The sequence below is a fragment of the Silene latifolia genome, chromosome 3, assembly GCF_048544455.1.
Source record: "Silene latifolia isolate original U9 population chromosome 3, ASM4854445v1, whole genome shotgun sequence".
In the NCBI taxonomy this organism is placed as follows: Eukaryota; Viridiplantae; Streptophyta; class Magnoliopsida; order Caryophyllales; family Caryophyllaceae; genus Silene; species Silene latifolia.
The window spans coordinates 146,693,052-146,711,690 of record NC_133528.1 but is presented as its reverse complement, the minus strand read 5'-3'; the positions used below and the strand labels follow the sequence as shown (position 1 = coordinate 146,711,690).

Genomic DNA, 18,639 nt, shown 5'->3' with positions numbered 1-18,639 from the left:
CTAAGTCGTTGACTTGCTGTGGATATCTTTGACCTTGTTCAATATGTTGACTTGGTCAGCGGTGCAGAATATGCCCCATCAAATTTATTTTTCAACAAGTGATGTGTCAGAAGGTAATTGGAGTGACACACAAATTGGGACACAAAAGTGGGACAGAGGATCCTTACTGATGTAAGATAGGTTAAAGCCAAAAAAAATTGACCAATTTCGTCTAAACTCTTAACATAGGTGTTATTAACCAAAAATAAAGAAACCAAAGATAGTCGAAAACAAACAAAAATAATGTAAGGTACTATTTTTAAAAATACCCCTAAATATAAGGTATTTTTTAACAAAAAAACCCAGAAAAATTAGATTATTTGAATGAATATCTAGAAATGGGCATGTATTTAATAACGCATTAAATGAATAATGAAATACTAGCTTAAATCTTGGGCACTGTATGCCCGGTATATATAAAGTTTCTTCTTTATTATTTAATTATAGGTTAAATCAACACGTCTTTAATTTTCATATTTCACATCAATGCATTTAAATTTAAGGAAAAAAAATCAATATACAAAACTAATAAAAAAAAGACAAATTTAACAAAAATAACCCAATGTTTGTCAAGTATTCCGAAAATAACCAAACCTTTTGATTTTAACAAGAATAATCCAACGTTTGCTTTGTGTTACAGAAATGTCCTAACATTTTACTTATATTTCGAAAAATAATAATTTAATCATATATTAATCAATCCATTAACTTATTGACCATATATTTGCATAAGTAATTATATAAAATTATGAAAAAATTATTTAAGAACAATTTGAAGCGTGGAAAAAAAAATTGAAAAAATATTATATTGTTGTTCAAAATTCCAAAATGCATAAATGATATGTTTAAAAAATTGTTTGTTTTCTCAAATCCACGGTTTAAAAAATCAAAAGTATTTCTCTCATAACTATTTCCACAAATTTAAAATCTATCTTATTTGTTATTTCTTTTCAAAAAAATTATATATTTGCTTTATAATTAATTTTCCATTGACAAACTAAAGAAATTATAATTTTTCCAGTTTTTTGGTTATGAGTTTTTTTTATATGTGATATAACAAAATAGACTTTAAAGATTTATGAAACTATTTTACAAATATCATTTATCAATATTTGGTAGAAATTTGTTTAGTTGAGATTTCGGGATATTTATGTGACAAAAATACAAAGGTTGGATTATTATTGTTTAAGTTAAAAGGTTGGGTTATTTTTGGAAGACTTATCAAAGGTTGGGTTATTTTTGTTAAATTTGCCTAAAAAAAATTGAGTAATGTCATCAAATGAGAAAATTAATGAAAATAATGTTTCAACTCAAAGCTATAATTTCTATTTATAAATTTTCTCAATAAATGTTTGTTTTATATAAGGTAAATATGCGTCAAATCATTGATAATTTATGAGTTCATACCAATTTTATTTTATTTTAATCAAAAAATTATAATTTGATAAAAACATTGAATGAAAGAATAATGCTTTAATGACATAAAATCAATCTCATTTATTTCCTTGAGTGCATTTTGGTCGGAATATTGCTTATTTTCTTGATTACATACATTTTAATAATACTCCGTAATTAGATTATTTGCATGAAGATTGCCTCTTGATTGCACGAGCTGGTCGACATTCCTATAAAATCCATGCAAATTCAAGCAAATTATTTCAATTCTACTCACAATTTCATCAACAACCAGACAAATAACTTGATTATTTCTTTGTTTATTTCAACCATTTTTGCATTACTAATTATTGCTCAAACTACACTATCCCTACAACAAGGCTTCACTACTAGACTAATTCACCGTGAATCACCCTTATCTCCGTTGTCCAACCCGTCCCTTAATAAATATGACCGTCTAAAGAACGCAATCCACCATTCGATGTCACACATCAATCGATTTAGAACATCATCATCCTCATCATCTTCTGAAAGTGACATACAAACCCAAGTAAATGGTACTAGAGGAGCGTACGTTATAGAATTATCCTTTGGCACGCCACCCGTGTCCCAAATCGGTATAATAGATACCGGAAGTGATCTTATATGGACTCAATGTCAACCTTGTAAAGAATGTTACAAACAAAATGTCACTATTTTTGATCCGTCAAAATCTTCCACCTACAAGACCCATTCTTGTAAGTCACGTGCTTGTTACGCCTTAGGAATAAGTCAATATTATTGTAGTACGGAAGAAGTTTGTAATTACTATTATAGATACGGTGATAGGTCCCAAACATCAGGGACCTTGCCACCGAAACCATAACATTTAATTCGGATAATAGTCGGTCCAAAGGAACGTCCTTAGCTAATATTAGCTTTGGTTGTGGTCATTACAATGCCGGACTTTTTAATTATAGCGGGTCAGGTGTAGTAGGTCTCGGTGGTGGACCGTTGTCTTTGGTTTCTCAACTTGGCTCATCGATTAAGGGTAAATTCTCATATTGCTTAATCCCGCTTTCTAAGGAAGGTAATTTCTCGGGTAAAATTAGTTTCGGGAAATTTGGAGAAGTTTCGGGTGACGGTGTTATTTCTACCCCGTTAATAAAAAGTTACCCTAGTACTTTTTATCATTTAACTTTAAACGGGGTTACCGTAGGAAAAACGAAAATACCCTTTAATCGGAATGGTACAACGGCCGGGAGGCCCGGGAACATAGTCATTGACTCGGGAACTACCGTAACCTTTTTACCTCGGGATATGTACTCGGGTCTAAGCTCGGCCTTGCTTTTTTGCCATCAACACCACCTATAATTCCTATTTTTGGTAATGTTGCTCAAATGGATTTCTTGGTTGGGTATGATCTTGAAGGTGGTCATGTGTCTTTTAAGCCTACAGACTGTACTAAGGCTTAGTGAAAAATTATGGTCACCCATCACTGAAAATTGTGAGAGGAGTTTCTCGCTAAGTTATTAAGAGATGACTTTTCTGCACTGTTTTATATGTATTTTGTGACCTTTATATTGTTGATCGTCACATAAAATGACTTTCTAATTTCGCATCTATTTTCATATTAAATTTATCCTTTATCTATACAATCTAGGTAAAAGACTACTTAAGGGGGCGTTTGTTTCGCACATGGATATGGGTTTGGAATCAGGAATCATATCTGGGTGGTATCGGGTTGGAACTCCATTCCTTATAGCTTGCGTTTGTTTCAATTGTAAGCCGGTATGGGTTTGAAACCAAGTAAAGGTTAAGATATGGAAAATCTAAAACTTTAAATAATAATTTTACCATATAAAATCATGAAAATAAAGATTTAATCGAATAATTATATAAAATATTTCATTTTCAATATGTTAAAATATTTATTTTTACATTTTTGTTAATTATAATTTGATACCTTATGGGTATCAATCTCATACCCACCCTCCTCCTTGGGTACGAGAAACCCATACCTCATGTGTTTGAGGTATGAGTATGAAACCTTCAAATTTGCCAAACAAACACTTTATATGGGTTTGGCTCATTCCGAACCCATACATCATACCTTTAATGATTGAACCAAACACCCCCTTAAAATATTAAATTTTATTCCAAATGACATTTTCATAATCCCTTAATTTGTATTGATTTTTTCATTATTGATTGAAATATAATATCTATAAATAATTAGTAATAACCTAAGTAAAAGGCAAACATCAAAGTCCACCTCGTAAAAGCTTAAAGAATCAATTTTCAGTTAGGCGTTAGATATGAGACCGATCAACAAATTAATGTGAACTAGTTTAGATCCCGTGCATTATATACACGGTAATTAAAGTTTAATATTTTTATAAAATGACTTATATAATATTGGTAGCTTATAATTGTCTACATTTCTTATCATTTTATTTTGTTTTGATAAATAAAAGTTAGAAATGAAAATTAGTTAACAGAATTGAGTAAAGATTTGAAATATATTTTAATGAAAATATTTTTATAGCATATAGCTAAGGAGTTTCAATTAAAAAAAAATCATTTTTTTTGTCGCGAAAGTAACGATTTCTAGTTTTGGTTTTATACAGAATATGGGTCAACTCATCATCTTTATAATTTTATATCAATTTTATTTTATTTTAATTAAAATATTATAATTTAAAGTTTAGTGAAAATAATACTCCCCCGTACCACACCAAAGGTAACACTTACTAAAAACGGACATACCACTCCAAAGTGATATTTACACAAAATGACCTGCAATGCTGCAAATTCCAGGTTGCTGCAATTCTGCAAATATAAGATGTTGCACATATTCATCGCCATATAAACTCCTTCGTTTTCGTTTTAATTGGTGCTAATCGAAGATGGTGTGTTCTCTTAATTACTTTGCATATTGAAGCATTTGCCAAATTTGGTGGCTGCAAATATGCATGCCGTCGACCATCATCGTCCGAGTACATCGTTAATGAGAGGGGGTGGGTGACTAGATGATGATGGGGAGGATGAGATGTGTTAATTTTATGGGTTTTTCTTTTCTTTTGTTTCTTTTTGGTGGGGGTGAGAAATAAGAGGGTGTATACGGAATAACTAGTTTTAAACCCGTGAAATTCACGGGATTACAATTTAATTTGTTTATAAATAACATGTTTGTATAAATTTCAAAAATTAGTTTACTCGTATGATATACAAACAATCATTGGAAAAGTAATAACAACGAATTAGGGTTAGATATGTGTGGGAATGGTTATTGCATTACTCCATTTAGACCTGTCAAAGCTTGACCCGACCCGTAAATCCGATTTGACCCATAACTTGACCCAACCCATGCAGATCGACCCGATTTTTCAGGGTCTAGGACCCATAAATCTTGACCGTAAACTAATTTTAAAATCAATTTTATATAACTTTTACATCATTTAATAATAAAGTAACTTTATTTTGTAATCTTTTTATATAATTACGATATGTAATTAAGATAATTATATTATTAAAATTAAATATGATTTACTTTTAAAAGGTATGTTTTTTTTGCTGAAAATGGTAAAATAAACGACGTTATAAACTTTTGTTTGACCCGTATTCTGACCCTGACCTAACCCAAGGCCCGGTATATATTTGACCCGGCCGGTATCCGACTCAACTCTTATTCTGACTCGCCCGTTTGATAGGTTGTGCCGGATAGTAGGCGATCATCAGACGATGGTGGGTGATTGTAGGTTGTACTATACATCTCAATAAGTGGTTGTAGGAGGGTTGTGGCTTGTGGGTCATCTGCGGGTCATTATGGTTGACGATGGTCACATGAAGCTGTTGGTTAATAATTGGCGGTGGTGGTAGTCGTCGTTAATGGATTAGAGATGATCGCCTCAGCGTAGTTGTAGTAGTAGTGGTGGTTGGTATCGATGGGGTGGCTCTATATGGTCTGTGTTGGTCGTCGACCGTTGGTCTGTAATTGTGACGATGGTGTTCGTTAACTATTGGTAGTCGGTTGGCATAAATAGGATTAATGGAGAAAATATTTTATTGCCATATATAATCACGTTTATTTCCCCTTTTGATATTTAGGACCTACAAATTTGCCATGTCATTAAAGCTTGAAATATAGACTGCCATGTGCCAATGGACTTGGAAGATTAATATATAGATTGATAGGAAAAAATGGGCGGGATTTAGTAAAATATTGTGCGGGATTTAGCACGTCCCCTATTTTTTCCCTCTTTACCCTTACTTTTTCCCCATTTTCTTAAATACTCTATTTTTCTCTACCTTACCTTTGGTGTGGTACGGAGGGAGTATAATTTGATAAAAGATTAATTTTAATGAAAATATAATAGATGAATTTGATTGTAATTGTAAGTTTTCTTATTTAGTGAATGAACATAATTATCATTAGTTTTCTTTTTGAGAATATGCTTTTTGGCGGGAAAATTATAGAGATCACTTATTCTTTTAGTAGATAGGAGATTTTGATTATGACATACTAAAAAAGTCTGTTAGTTGCTTTCCATTATGGAGTATAGGAGTGTAAACGAGCCGATCTGAGCTCAAACTCGAGCTCGGCTCGAATTTTTTAGCCCGAGTTCGGGCTCGGCTTGAAACTTGTCGAGCCTGAAAAATTGGAACTCGAGCTCGACTCGGAAAAAGCCCGAGCTCAGCTTGAGTTTGAATCAAACTCGCTTTGTTATTATATATTTTCACTTTCTCACCTTTTAAATCTAACTAAATATAAATATTTATAAAAAAAAACAAATAAAATTATAAATACTAAAAAAAATATTATAATATACTTATATAAATCTCTAAATAACATATAACTTGAAATAAAAATAATATAAAATATAAAATAATTTTAAAAACGAGCCCAAACGAGCTTTCGAGCCGAGCCTTGCTGAGCTCGGGCTCGGCTCATATTTATCAAAGCTCGGCTTGAGCTCAAGTCAAGCCGAAATTTGACCGAGCCGATTCCGAGGGCTTAACGAGCAGGCTCATATCATTGACAGCCTTAATGGAGTACATCACCTTGTACCCCTATACTTCTCTACTCATTCCCAGACATGACCTTACTATTATTTTCGTTAGTTGATGTCTATTACTTCCTACGTCTCGGTCGTTTGTTTACCATCTTCATTTTTTAATGTCTCATTTATTTGTTTATCATTCTATCTGGGGGTGTTTATTACTCCCACCAAATGTCTATGTTTGCCCCATTTCCTCTATATGGCAAAGTTTTTGTGTTTGCCCCATTTCATAACTTTCCTATTTGAGACATATTTTTGACCATATGTGTACTACCCCCATATACCAAAGTGCCTTACCAAGGCCTACCTTAGCAAACGGGAGTGATACAATCTCGTTTGCCCAAGCATATCAAATAAATCATAAAAGAACGTTTATTGAAAGTGCAATATGGTTTAATTAATGCAAAACCGAAATCCGAAATACAACTCCGAAATGAAGAACAAAAGAATAACTAATGTTTTAACGTGACAGCGGAAGTTAGCTAAGAGAATGTGATGACTCTGCTCATCCATATCCCGCGAGTTACATCGACGTCCAAAACCTGCTAAGCCAACTGCTCACCATCCCCGAATGGATCACCACAGTTTTGAAAACAATAAACGGGGTCAGTCAACTGTATAACCAAATAAGAATTACAATAATACAACTCAAACAAACTGTAACCAATAATCCTCTAACTCCAATGTAACCAATAACCAATTACACACCAAAGTGTGTAGCCTGCCAGGTTGCCCATCGTTGCAACAGGTAACCCACACTAGTGGGGACCGCGGCCTTACCACCTAAGCCTCGCTCATCGCAACGAGCGGACTTAGATCATTAATGTGAACATCCCCTTGTGACGGGAGCCAAAAGAGGCGAACATGGGGTTGGAACCATCTCCCGAAAATGGTCCCACAATAACAACCGATCAGAGTACAATCTCAATCACAATGATGACAATACCAAAAAATCAACCACAATCACATCTTATATTTATTAAGGGACGGGTTGGATAACGGAGATAAGGGGGATTCACGGTGAATTAGTCTAGTAGTGAAGCCTTGTTGTACTTGTAGGGATTGTGTAGTTTGAACAATAATTAGTAATGCAAAAATGGTTGAAATAAGCAAAGAAATAATCAAGTTATTTGTCATGGTTGTTGTTGATGAAATTGTGACTAGAATTGAAATAATTTGCTTGAATTTGCATGGATTTTATAGGAATGTCGACCAGCTCGTGCAATCAAGAGGCAATCTTCATGCAAATAATCTAATTACGGAAATGAAATACGGAGTATTATTAAATGTATGTAATCAAGAAAATAAGCAATATTCCGACCAAAATACACTCAAGGAAATAAATGAGATTGATTTTATGTCATTAAAGCATTATTCTTTCATTCAATGTTTTCATCAAAATTTTATTTTTTGATTAAAATTAAATAAAATTGGTATGAACTCATAAATTATCAATGATTTGACGCATATTTACCTTATATAAAACAAACATTTAGGGTGTTTTCCTTGCATAATGCCCAATAAAAAGTTTATTCCCTTCATATAGCTACATTAGAAATAATTCCCTTCATATAGTTTGATTAGGTTTGGATTCTACATACCTCAAATTCGTTGAAACCTAACCAAGAAAAATATATAGGCTTTAGAATTACGTATTGCAAAGCAGTAAAATTAGTGGGGTAATGATTTTCAGAAAATGCATAAGCCATCATTTTATGCTCATTTAGTGAATGTCAACTTATATATTGACAAATTATGAGTATTGCAGCCTGAATCATTGAAGGTCTTTATCCTTAAGGCATGATACATGGAGATGTGAGTGAAATTAGCTTATATGCATGTACTTTTGTTACAACTTACTGTCAAATCTCAACTATACTGCTATAAAATTAGGTGTGAGTTTGGTATACGATGTAACAATCAATAACACACCGCACTTTTTATGTCACTTAAATTAATAAACCAAATGTGTCTGTAAACAAATTTCATAGTTCTTCCAAATGTTAAACCATAACAAAATCATGCTTTAAAAATAAAAATAACAATATCAGCTTCTCTTGACATGTCATAGTTCTTCCAAATAAATCGTCGAACGTCAAGGCAAACGAGTCCCAGAAGTACTGCTTGTGTCACTATGCCTGGATGTAAAAAAAAATCCGAACTATGATCTTCTATATATTGATCATCAGTCAACATTCTTGTAAACGAGCCCATTGAGAAAACCTTGTGAATACCATATTATAAAAATAAAGTTTCAAATACAAACAAATGTGTACTGACATAATCTTAGTACCAAACAATGAAGCACAATCTAAACAATAGCATATTCACCATCAAAATTCATTGTACATTTAAACTTAAATATCAGAATTGTCAACAACTTTGAATTTTACTAACTTTAACCCTACCCCAAAGGCTTAAGTTTCATCTAATACTTGGTTTAGCATATCTAAAGCAAACATAATTCACCAATTAATGCTAATATAGGAACTCATATAGTAGTGATTTCCATTATAAGACGCCTTTCACTAATGTCAAAGTGCAAATTAACATATACGAAATATCATTACAAATTAAAGAGCTTTACAAGACCAATTTGTGAACGGAGATTAAATACATGCTAATAGTGGAGATAGTGGAGATTACCTTGCATTGGAATTACACCAATTCTTGTTTGTGACGGCACATATCCGTCACTCTTGAGTGACGGATACCATTTTACCTCACAAAGTACCCACTTTTTCTCTCTCTGCAACACTATTCATGTGGTCCCCTTTCTCCACAAACCCATTTTGTTACCATTTTATCTCACAAAATATCCGCCACAAATGGTAACCCGTTACAAGAGAGACCAATTGAATTAATTATACTCCTGTAGGGCTAAATATGCTATTGCTTATCGGTCATCAATGAATACGATTTTCTTTTCTTAGGGTTTTCTTTTCTTGGGGTTTAGACTAGGATGAGAATTTTGTTTTACGTTGATGGCTTTTTTTTTGCTTAGTGTTTCCCTAATCTTAGGTATGTGTTATCCAAACCTATATCAACTATATTGTGGGAATAATTTTTAATATAGCTATATGGTGGGAATATTTTCTTATGTTAACATTATGGGAGGAAAACACCCGATTATTATTTATTAATGAAATCTCTAAAAATGGGATATAATAATACTCTATAAGTAGATTCTTTGCATGATGATTAAGTCCACACTTCTTATAAAATTCATGCAATTTCAAGCAAATTATTTCATATTTTTCTCACAATTTCATCTACAACCATGGGAATAATTAATTTGATTTCTTGGTTTATTTCAACCATTTTTGCATTACTAATTAATGTTCAAACTACACAATCCCTACAACAAGGCTTCACTACTAGACTAATTCACCGTGAATCACCCTTATCTCCGTTGTCCAACCCGTCCCTTAATAAATATGATCGTCTAAAGAACGCAATCCAACATTCGATGTCTCGAGTCGAGCGATTTAGGACATCATCCTTCTCATTTTCTCTAAGTGACATACAATCCCAAGTCTACTCTACTCATGATGGAGCGTACATTATAGAATTGTCGTATGGCACGCCACCCGTCTCCCAAATTGGTATCATAGATACCGGAAGTGATCTCATATGGACTCAATGTCAACCTTGCTTTGACTGTTACAAGCAATATTTCCCTATTTTTAACCCGTCGGAATCTTTAACCTACAAGACCCAATCTTGTGATTCTGACGCTTGTCGGTCCTTAGGAACAAAACATACCTCTTGTAAGGAAAACGTTTGTAATTACTATTATGGCTATGGTGATAAATCCTACACGTCCGGGGACATTGCCATTGAAACCATAACGTTTAAGTCGGATAATAATAATAGTCGGTCCTTGGCTAATATTACCTTTGCTTGTGGTCATGAAAATGTCGGAACTTTTCCATATCAGTCCACAGGTTTAGTAGGTCTCGGTGGTGGACCGTTGTCTTTGGTTTCTCAACTTGGCTCATCGATTAAGGGTAAATTCTCATATTGCTTAATCCCTTTTTTTAAGGAAGGTAATTTTACGAGCAAAATTAGTTTCGGAACAAATGAGCAAGTTTCGGGTGATGCCGATGGTGTTATCTCAACCCCGTTAATACCAAGTAGCCCGTTTACATTTTATTATTTAACTTTAAATGGGGTTACTATCGGAAAAACGACAATACCCTTTAATCGGAATGGTAGAACGGTCGGTAACATAATAATTGACTCGGGAACTACCGTGACGTATTTACCTTTGGATATGTACTCGAGTCTAAGCTCGGTCTTGGAGGAGGCTATACAAGGGCAAAAGGTAGACGATAAAAGTGGAAATAATTTTAAATTGTGCTACAAAACCAGTAGGGATGGTGCTGATCTAAATATTCCTTACGTCACGGCCCATTTCGACGGCGGAGATTTGGTGTTGACGCCAATTAATACATTTGTAGCCGTTGCCGATGATATCGCGTGTCTTGCTATTATGCCATCAAATCTTAGTATAGGTGCAATTTTTGGTAACATTGCTCAAATTGACTTCTTGGTTGGGTATGATACTTATGGTGGCATGGTGTCATTTATGCCCACTGATTGTACTAACCACTAAGGCTTAGTCAAAAAAAATATTATGATTCTTTTCAAAAAAAAAAAAAAAAAATATTATGATTAGTTTTAAGCTGCATGAAAATACCGGTATAAGGACTAGTCACATAAATAGGATTATACATCCAGTTGTATATGAGTATAATATAATTAAGCTAAAACAAAGTTTATATGTATATTTTCTGAGTTTATTCAAAGTTATATTTTTATTATGTAAATGGATGAAATCAGATACTATCTAATAAAGCCCGTATTCTTTAAAATAGAACTCAGATTCTTTATTACAAAGCTCGGATTCTAAACCGTACAACTGGTGGTATAATCTATTAATTGGACGAGCCAAATTGAGTCATATACTCATACCATGTTTTGAGATCCTTACACTATGTTTGATAAAATTAGCTGAAAAGATAACTCATAAGATAGCTGAAAATTATGAGCTGATAAGATAACTGATTATATAAAAAATGTTTGGCAACTAGTTGAAAAGGTAGCTGATTTTTTATGAAATGACGTAAAAGAATACTGTAATCTATATAATATAATAAAACAACAATCAAACATGTTGTTTGCCCTCCAACACCTCACTTCCACTCTAAACACAGTTTTTAGGATCATTTTAAAATAGGCTACTAACTAAATAATCCAACACATGAAATTTCTTTTATATATGTTGATATCATGAGATTTATACCACCATGATTTTATTGTTGTTTTTACTAACTTCTTTATATTGTAAGCTCTCCCTAATATCATAGTTTAATTTTGTGTTTTTTTAAAATAATGTTCATATAATATATAGTATATACATACAATTAATTTATTATGAGATTAATTTATAATTTATAATACAAAACAATACAACGGGAAACAAAACAGGTGAAAACACGGTTAAAAATAAAGTTAAAGAGTTATTTTGTGTCATGATAAAGGTCATGAAAACGCATAAATGGGTACAGATTAGTGTTATATCAATAACTTATTTACGACCATCTCAGATCTCTCAAATTTTTTTGTTAGTTAATGGGAATTTATATGGATAAAATTTGATTATGAGTAAGTTGACATTATTTAAACCTGAATAAGGGGTTTACACTAGACAGTTTTGATTATTAGGATGTGTATTTAGCATTAGCGAACGTGAATAACACTACTACAAAAATGATCTATAAAGGCGCTTGGCTGCCGGCGCTTGTATAAAAACTGCTGATATATCTCTTATAAAACCAAACATTGAAGCGCTATTATAAAGCGCCTCCCAAAAGCGTCTTACCCATACCCAAAAGTAAAGCGCACACCAAAATTTCACCGCCAAACCCATTATCATTAGTAAAACCCTTGAATTAAAACAAAAAAAAAAAAAAAATTCTCTCCACTACCATTCTTGCGAACTGACGGCTCCATCAAAAATCTGAAGAGTAATCAAAATAGACCTCCAATCACATAATAAGGTATGTAGATTCAACATTCTCTATCATTATGTTTTTACTTTTGATTGATCCTTGAACTTTGAGTGAACAAATTGGTTGTTCTTTTTGTTCCAATTTTTTAGCTCGATGACCATTACAGTTCATTTGTTGATAGGGAAAAAATGTACATAGTGTAATGGTGGAGAATTAATATAGGTTTTCTAAATAAAATATTTGTTATTTATTTGTGTAAGCTCTTTTTGTTTATATTCTATGTATAAGTGAACCTTTCTTCAATGTTTATTCGACTTATTTATGTGAAACTAATTTTTAGTTTGACAAGTGATGGATTTGAATTTTATCAAGGAAAATTTGGCTAGTCGTAGAGAAAGTGAACAATACCGATTAGGAGTTCGTGACTTCATAAGATATGCTACTAGTGACCTATCCTCTTCTAGTGGTAAAATATATTGTCCTTGTGGGAAGTGTGTAAACAATAAATTGTTGAGTCCAGACGAAGTGAATTTACATTTGCTTAGTTCTGGAATGATGTGTAACTACTCCACTTGGATTTTCCATGGAGAGCAATTGGAGGACACATCGGTCGATGAACCTATGGTGACAAATCCACCTTTGACTCATATGCAACAGTTAGTTCATGATGCATATGGACAAAGAAATGAGGAGTCTGGTTTCAATGATTCTCCTCCTGTCATAAATATGGCAACCAATGGACAAAGTAAAGATGCCGAAAACTTTTTTAATTTGTTAAAAGATGCTGATCAGGAGTTGTGGCCAGGGTGTGAATTGACTAAGTTGTCATTTTTAGTGCTTTTGTTTCATTTAAAGAGTACTAACAAATGGAGTAATAAGTCTATTAGTAACTTATTAGAAATTTTACGACTTGCAATTCCCAATGGTGAACACTTACCAAAATCATTTGCTGAAGCAAAGAAAGTTATTAGTAAGTTAGGCCTTGATTACATAAAAATTGATGCTTGCCCGAAACACTGCCAACTTTATTGGAAAGAGAAAATAGGTGATGATACATGTTCAACTTGTGGGACTTCAAGATGGAAAAGGGTTAGAGAACAATTGACATCAACGGGGAGAAAAAAAAAGAAAGGAATTCCTGCCAATGTTTTACGGTATTTTCCGTTAAAGCCGAGACTTAAGAGACTTTTTATGTCTAAAAAGACGGCATCTTATATGAGGTGGCATTCTGAAGGAAGAACAAAAGAGGATAAAGTTCTAAGACATCCGGCTGATTCCAATGCTTGGCAAGACTTTGACTCTAGGTACCCTAATTTTGGTGCGGAGTCTCGTAATGTTAGACTTGGTTTAGCTAGTGATGGATTTAACCCTTTTGGAATGTTAAGTTCAACTTATAGTTGTTGGCCAGTAGTGTTGGTACCATACAACTTACCCCCTTGGATGTGTTTAAAAGCGTCATCTCTGATTTTATCCACCTTAATTCCGGGGCCGAGTAGTCCAGGAAATAAAATTGATGTGTATTTGCAACCCCTTATTGAAGAGTTAATTGAGTTATGGGATGAGGGCATTGAGACGTATGATGCTTCCAAAGACGAAACTTTTACTTTACATGCTGGATTACTTTGGACAATCAACGATTTTCCAGGTTATGGCATGCTCTCTGGTTGGGGTGTACATGGTGAGAAAGCGTGTCCTTGTTGCAACTCCCAAACTGATTCAAAGTGGCTATATAATAGTCATAAGTTTTGTTATATGGGTAGTCGTCGACTTTTAGAGGAAAACCATGATTTTCGCTATAATAAAGAAGCTTTTAATGGAAGTGAAGAACATGAAGTTGCTCCTACAACGCCTTCTGGAGCTGAGGTTCTGCGCCAAATTGAGGATATTCAAGATTTCAGTGGTTCTAAAACTTGGAAGAAGAAGAGCGAATTCTTTAAATTACCTTATTGGGATTCTCATTTAATTCGCCATAACTTAGATGTCATGCACATTGAAAAAAATGTGTGTGATAATGTGATTGGTACATTGTTGAATTTGGAAGGAAAATCTAAAGATAACTTAAAAGCTCGTCGTGATTTGGAAGTTATGGGAATAAGAAAGGAACTTCACCCACAAGAAAGGGGATCAAGGTATTATCTACCACCAGCTCCATATACAATGTCCCGTGTCGAAAAGCATGCATTTTGTAAACTACTCCATGAACTTAAAGTTCCCAATGGCTATGCTGGAAACATATCAAGGTGTGTAAACCTTACGCAAGCTAAATTGCATGGTCTCAAAAGCCATGACAATCATATCTTAATGCAACAAATTTTGCCATTGCATTGCGAGGGCGCTCACACCGAGGTGGTAGCTGTCTTATTCCAGTTATGTGGTTATTTTAGAGACTTATGTGGTAAAGTTTTACATTTAGATGAAATTGCGCGACTAGAAGCTTCTATACCACAAATAATGTGTCATCTGGAGATGATATTTCCTCCTAGCTTTTTTACCATAATGGTCCACTTGGTCGTTCATCTAGCTACGGAAGCAAAGCTTGCTGGTCCAGTTAGATATAGGTGGATGTATTTTATTGAGAGGTATTTGGGCAAACTCAAATCCTATGTTTTTAATAAAGCTCGCCCAGAAGGATCAATTGCCGAGGCTCACTTAGCCTTTGAATGTATGATATTTTGCTCTCATTACATTGAAGGATTTGATTCAAAGTTTCCCATAGCTTCAAATTTTGAAGGATGTGCTGAAATTTTGGAATCAACGAGTAGTACTCATGATAATAGTATTTTTGTTCAAGCGGGAAAACCTTTAGGAAAACCCACTACAAGCAAGATATCAGCAATGAACAAAATACAAGCACATCGATATATCCTTTTCAATTCTTCAGAAGTCACTGAATTTCTAAAGTAAGAATCTAATACTAACATAGTTTTCATTTTTATTAATTTTATACAATAGTTGTAAACATGTACTAACACTTGTTTTTATTAAAGAGAGCATGCGGCGAGAAACTTAAGCGTCGTAGTCGACCAAGACGTCTTTCTTTGAAAGAAATTGAGCGAATTCAACATGAAACATTCCATGATTGGTTCAGAGAACATGTAAGCATATTACAGGCTTATGTCAAATAATATATAGTATGAAGTATAAGAGGAGTTACTAGTTTTTTTTTATAATAAAACAGGTTATCAAATTGGAGGCGTCAAAGGGTCCAGAATGTTTGAATGAGGAACGTCGTATGCTAGCTCATGGACCACTTGATGTTATTACTAAATACCAAGGATATAATGTCAATGGTTTTAGTTTTAGAGCCAAACGTTATGATAAATGTACTCAAAATAGTGGAGTGGTTGTAGTAGCAAAAACGTCAAGCTATGCTAGTGCTAGTGACAGAAGACCGGTATTAGGAGATGTTACTTACTATGGGAGAATAATAGAAATCATTGAATTGAAATATTTAGGAGGATACTCAACTATAATGTTTAAATGTGAGTGGATAGACACAACTCCTGGAAGAGGAACAAAGCAAGACGAATATGGTTTTACACTTGTTAATTTCTCTCGTCTACACAGTGGCGAAACCCTGACAGATGAGCCATATATATTTGCCACACAAGCTGAGCAAGTGTTTTATATTCAAGACCAAGTTAACGAGGAATGGTCTGTTGCTTTGAAGATGAAACCGAAACATGTTAATGACATTGGTGACGATGGTTTGAGTGAGGATGAAGAAATTGAGCCATATCATGTCTCATTTCTAAACTTGTATTCGAACACCCATGAAAATCCTAGTTGGGTTAGGCTTGGTGTCGAAGGAACTTTGGTTGATGACTGAAAATAATATCTAGCTGTTAGATTTGATCTTCCTTTTTTAAGAATTTTTATGAAATATTGGCTATTCTTTTATGTTTTGAATAATAAGCTTTAAACTAAGTTGTGGTTTTTATTTGTGAAAGTTCTTTGTGTGCTTGCTAGCTTTGTGATGTGCTGGAAGTTTTTTTTAATCAAATTAAATGACTATTGATAAAGCTCAAAGTTGACAGGGAAAATGGCTAAGGCTAAGAATCTCCGGATTAGTAGACAAAGTAGCGGCCAAGGAGATCAAAGAGAAAACAACTCCACTGAGCATTCCAGATCTGGAAGTCATCAAAATGGAGATAAAAATCCAGAATCGATTACTACTACTCAACATGAAAATGAGGGACGAACATATGAGTGTGTTGTACAAGGTAAGATGAAAATTCACTTAGTAATACAGTTTGTATGCACATTGAAATTTCATATTAAAGTGATCTTATAATTTTTTAGATCCCGACGGCAAAAGAACTCGTGGGAAAACTGTTCTTGCAGAAATATGGAACATGCCAGAAGGACATCGAATAGTTGTCGAAATAAACAAATCCAATCAACCTATAGGGGATGAAGGAGGGGTGCTAGGATATTTTTGTGGGACAATAGCTAGAAATGGAGGTCTTTGCTCATTAAGTTATACTCGATGGGATCACTTAAAGAAGGGTAACAAGGGAAACAATCAGACCTTGATTCTGAAAGAAGTTCAGGTAAGGGATTCAAAACTTTGTTTTAGCACCATTATTGTATATATTTGGTTTACATAACTTTTTTTTTTCTTATCACAATATAAGCTTTTTTTCTTCTTATCACAATAAACATTTTTCTTGTCTATATGGCATATGCAGAAAAGGTTTCTTTATGCGAAGATACTCGAAAAATGGATATTGAAGTCAATAAACCATAAATGGAGAGACTATAAGTGTCTTTTAAAAGGAAAGCATTATTCAGATGATGCAAACATAACAGAGTTGCAGAATAACGTCCCACAGGATGTGGTAAACGACCAATGGATAAGTATTGTTAACTTTTGGAGATCAGATGAAGGACAAGTATGTTTTTATTTATTTACAAAATTATAAATGCCTTATTTTTAAGAGGACCATTTCCTATTTTATCTGAATAGTGCCCAAAACTACCAAAGGCCATAAACTTAGAAGTGGAATGTTGATAAGGTTCATAATGGAATGAAAATTGGTTAAGGTCAATGAACTGGTCTTGCACCGACACTAATAGTATTTTTTATGATATGGCAGAAAAGAAGTGCAAAGAGTAGGCTTTCACATAAGAAGGCAAAGACAAAGCCTATTCATACATCTGGCACTAAGAGTCATGCACGCATCTATGAAGATTTGGTATACGCCTATTATCGTTTAATTAGTTAACAAAAATTTCTATTTTGTTTCTTCTACTTTATTTTTATGATAAATTTATATTTTGTTTCTTCTACTTTCATTTTATTTGACTTCTTATTTATGATTTCTCTAGAAAAAGTCACTACAGAGATCCCCAACAAGGACTGAAGTTTATCTAGAATGTCATCAACATAAGAACGAAGCCAATGTTACGGTATGTGTCTGAAGCTTTTATTTATTTTAGTTATTAATGGTGATATTTCTTTGCGTTACTTTAGTACAATTACAACTACAGGATCAAATTAAGGAAATTGCTGCACAACAAGAGCACTTAGATGGGAACTTAGATGATGACCCTGTTGCACAAGTATTGGGAAAAGATAAATATGGTCGGGTTCGAGGTCTTGGGTTAGGTGTTAAGCCATCAGATCTAGTAGAGGCTTCTTCTACTTTGCATTATTCCAACGGCTTAAATATGTCTACAACCGAGGAGACATCCATGTATCTTATTCACAACTAAAGGACAAAATAGAAACAATGGATAATCGTATCGAAAGACAAGGAAACACTATTACCAAGCTAAAAAGGAAGTTGAGAAATACCGAGGGTTTTACCTTAAGTGATCTTGAGTCGAGTGAATCTAGCTCTGATGAGTCTAGCTCAGAAGGAGAGTCTGATCACGACAATTAATAGTAAGGTAATAATTCTTTTTAATCTCTTGATCATCTCATCTTCTCTTGGTGTCACGTCTTTTCTCTCATTTTGAACTTTTAAAGTGCTTTCTTGCTTCTTTTGTCAATAATGGTAATATCTCATGCTTATGATGAATGGGGATGTAAATTTGATTAACGACTTACATTGTTATCACTTGAATTTTCAGTAATCCTATGTTATGTTCGAGGTGCTTTATGTATCGTCAAGCTCAAGCATTATCGCAAGGATTGTTTA

At 33.6% G+C, this 18,639-nt stretch overlaps 3 protein-coding genes and 1 pseudogene across 3 annotated transcripts; all 4 read left to right on the top strand.

Moving 5' to 3' along the window:
* Positions 1-1,915: 1,915 nt before the first annotated feature.
* On the top strand, positions 1,916-2,888 carry LOC141649903 (aspartic proteinase CDR1-like; annotated as a pseudogene).
* A 7,057-nt stretch (positions 2,889-9,945) lies between these two features.
* On the top strand, positions 9,946-11,094 carry LOC141649901 (aspartic proteinase CDR1-like). Its single transcript, XM_074458569.1, has one exon. It carries the CDS (start codon positions 9,946-9,948, stop codon positions 11,092-11,094), a length of 1,149 nt encoding a protein of 382 aa, XP_074314670.1.
* A 1,247-nt stretch (positions 11,095-12,341) lies between these two features.
* Positions 12,342-18,211, top strand: LOC141649899 (uncharacterized). The gene is made up of 7 exons (XM_074458567.1): positions 12,342-12,541; positions 16,531-16,716; positions 16,796-17,046; positions 17,185-17,388; positions 17,593-17,691; positions 17,825-17,905; positions 17,987-18,211. Exons 2-7 carry the CDS (start codon positions 16,536-16,538, stop codon positions 18,209-18,211), a joined length of 1,041 nt encoding a protein of 346 aa, XP_074314668.1. The 5' UTR covers positions 12,342-12,541; positions 16,531-16,535.
* On the top strand, positions 12,845-16,322 carry LOC141649900 (uncharacterized). Its single transcript, XM_074458568.1, has 3 exons — positions 12,845-15,393; positions 15,483-15,588; positions 15,672-16,322. The coding sequence occupies exons 1-3, from the start codon at positions 12,845-12,847 to the stop codon at positions 16,320-16,322; spliced, it is 3,306 nt and encodes a 1,101-aa protein (XP_074314669.1).
* Positions 18,212-18,639: the final 428 nt, after the last annotated feature.

Excerpts from the sequence above, each read along its gene's own strand:
- LOC141649900 (XM_074458568.1), top strand. The coding sequence starts at position 12,845 with ATGGATTTGAATTTTATCAAGGAAAATTTGGCTAGTCGTAGAGAAAGT. Across the intron at positions 15,394-15,482 it reads GAAGTCACTGAATTTCTAAA|AGCATGCGGCGAGAAACTTA; the intron begins GTAAGAATCTAA and ends TTTATTAAAGAG. Across the intron at positions 15,589-15,671 it reads ATGATTGGTTCAGAGAACAT|GTTATCAAATTGGAGGCGTC; the intron begins GTAAGCATATTA and ends ATAATAAAACAG.
- LOC141649899 (XM_074458567.1), top strand. The coding sequence starts at position 16,536 with ATGGCTAAGGCTAAGAATCTCCGGATTAGTAGACAAAGTAGCGGCCAA. Across the intron at positions 17,389-17,592 it reads GGAGATCAGATGAAGGACAA|AAAAGAAGTGCAAAGAGTAG; the intron begins GTATGTTTTTAT and ends ATGATATGGCAG. Across the intron at positions 17,692-17,824 it reads CACGCATCTATGAAGATTTG|AAAAAGTCACTACAGAGATC; the intron begins GTATACGCCTAT and ends TGATTTCTCTAG.
- LOC141649901 (XM_074458569.1), top strand. The coding sequence starts at position 9,946 with ATGTCTCGAGTCGAGCGATTTAGGACATCATCCTTCTCATTTTCTCTA.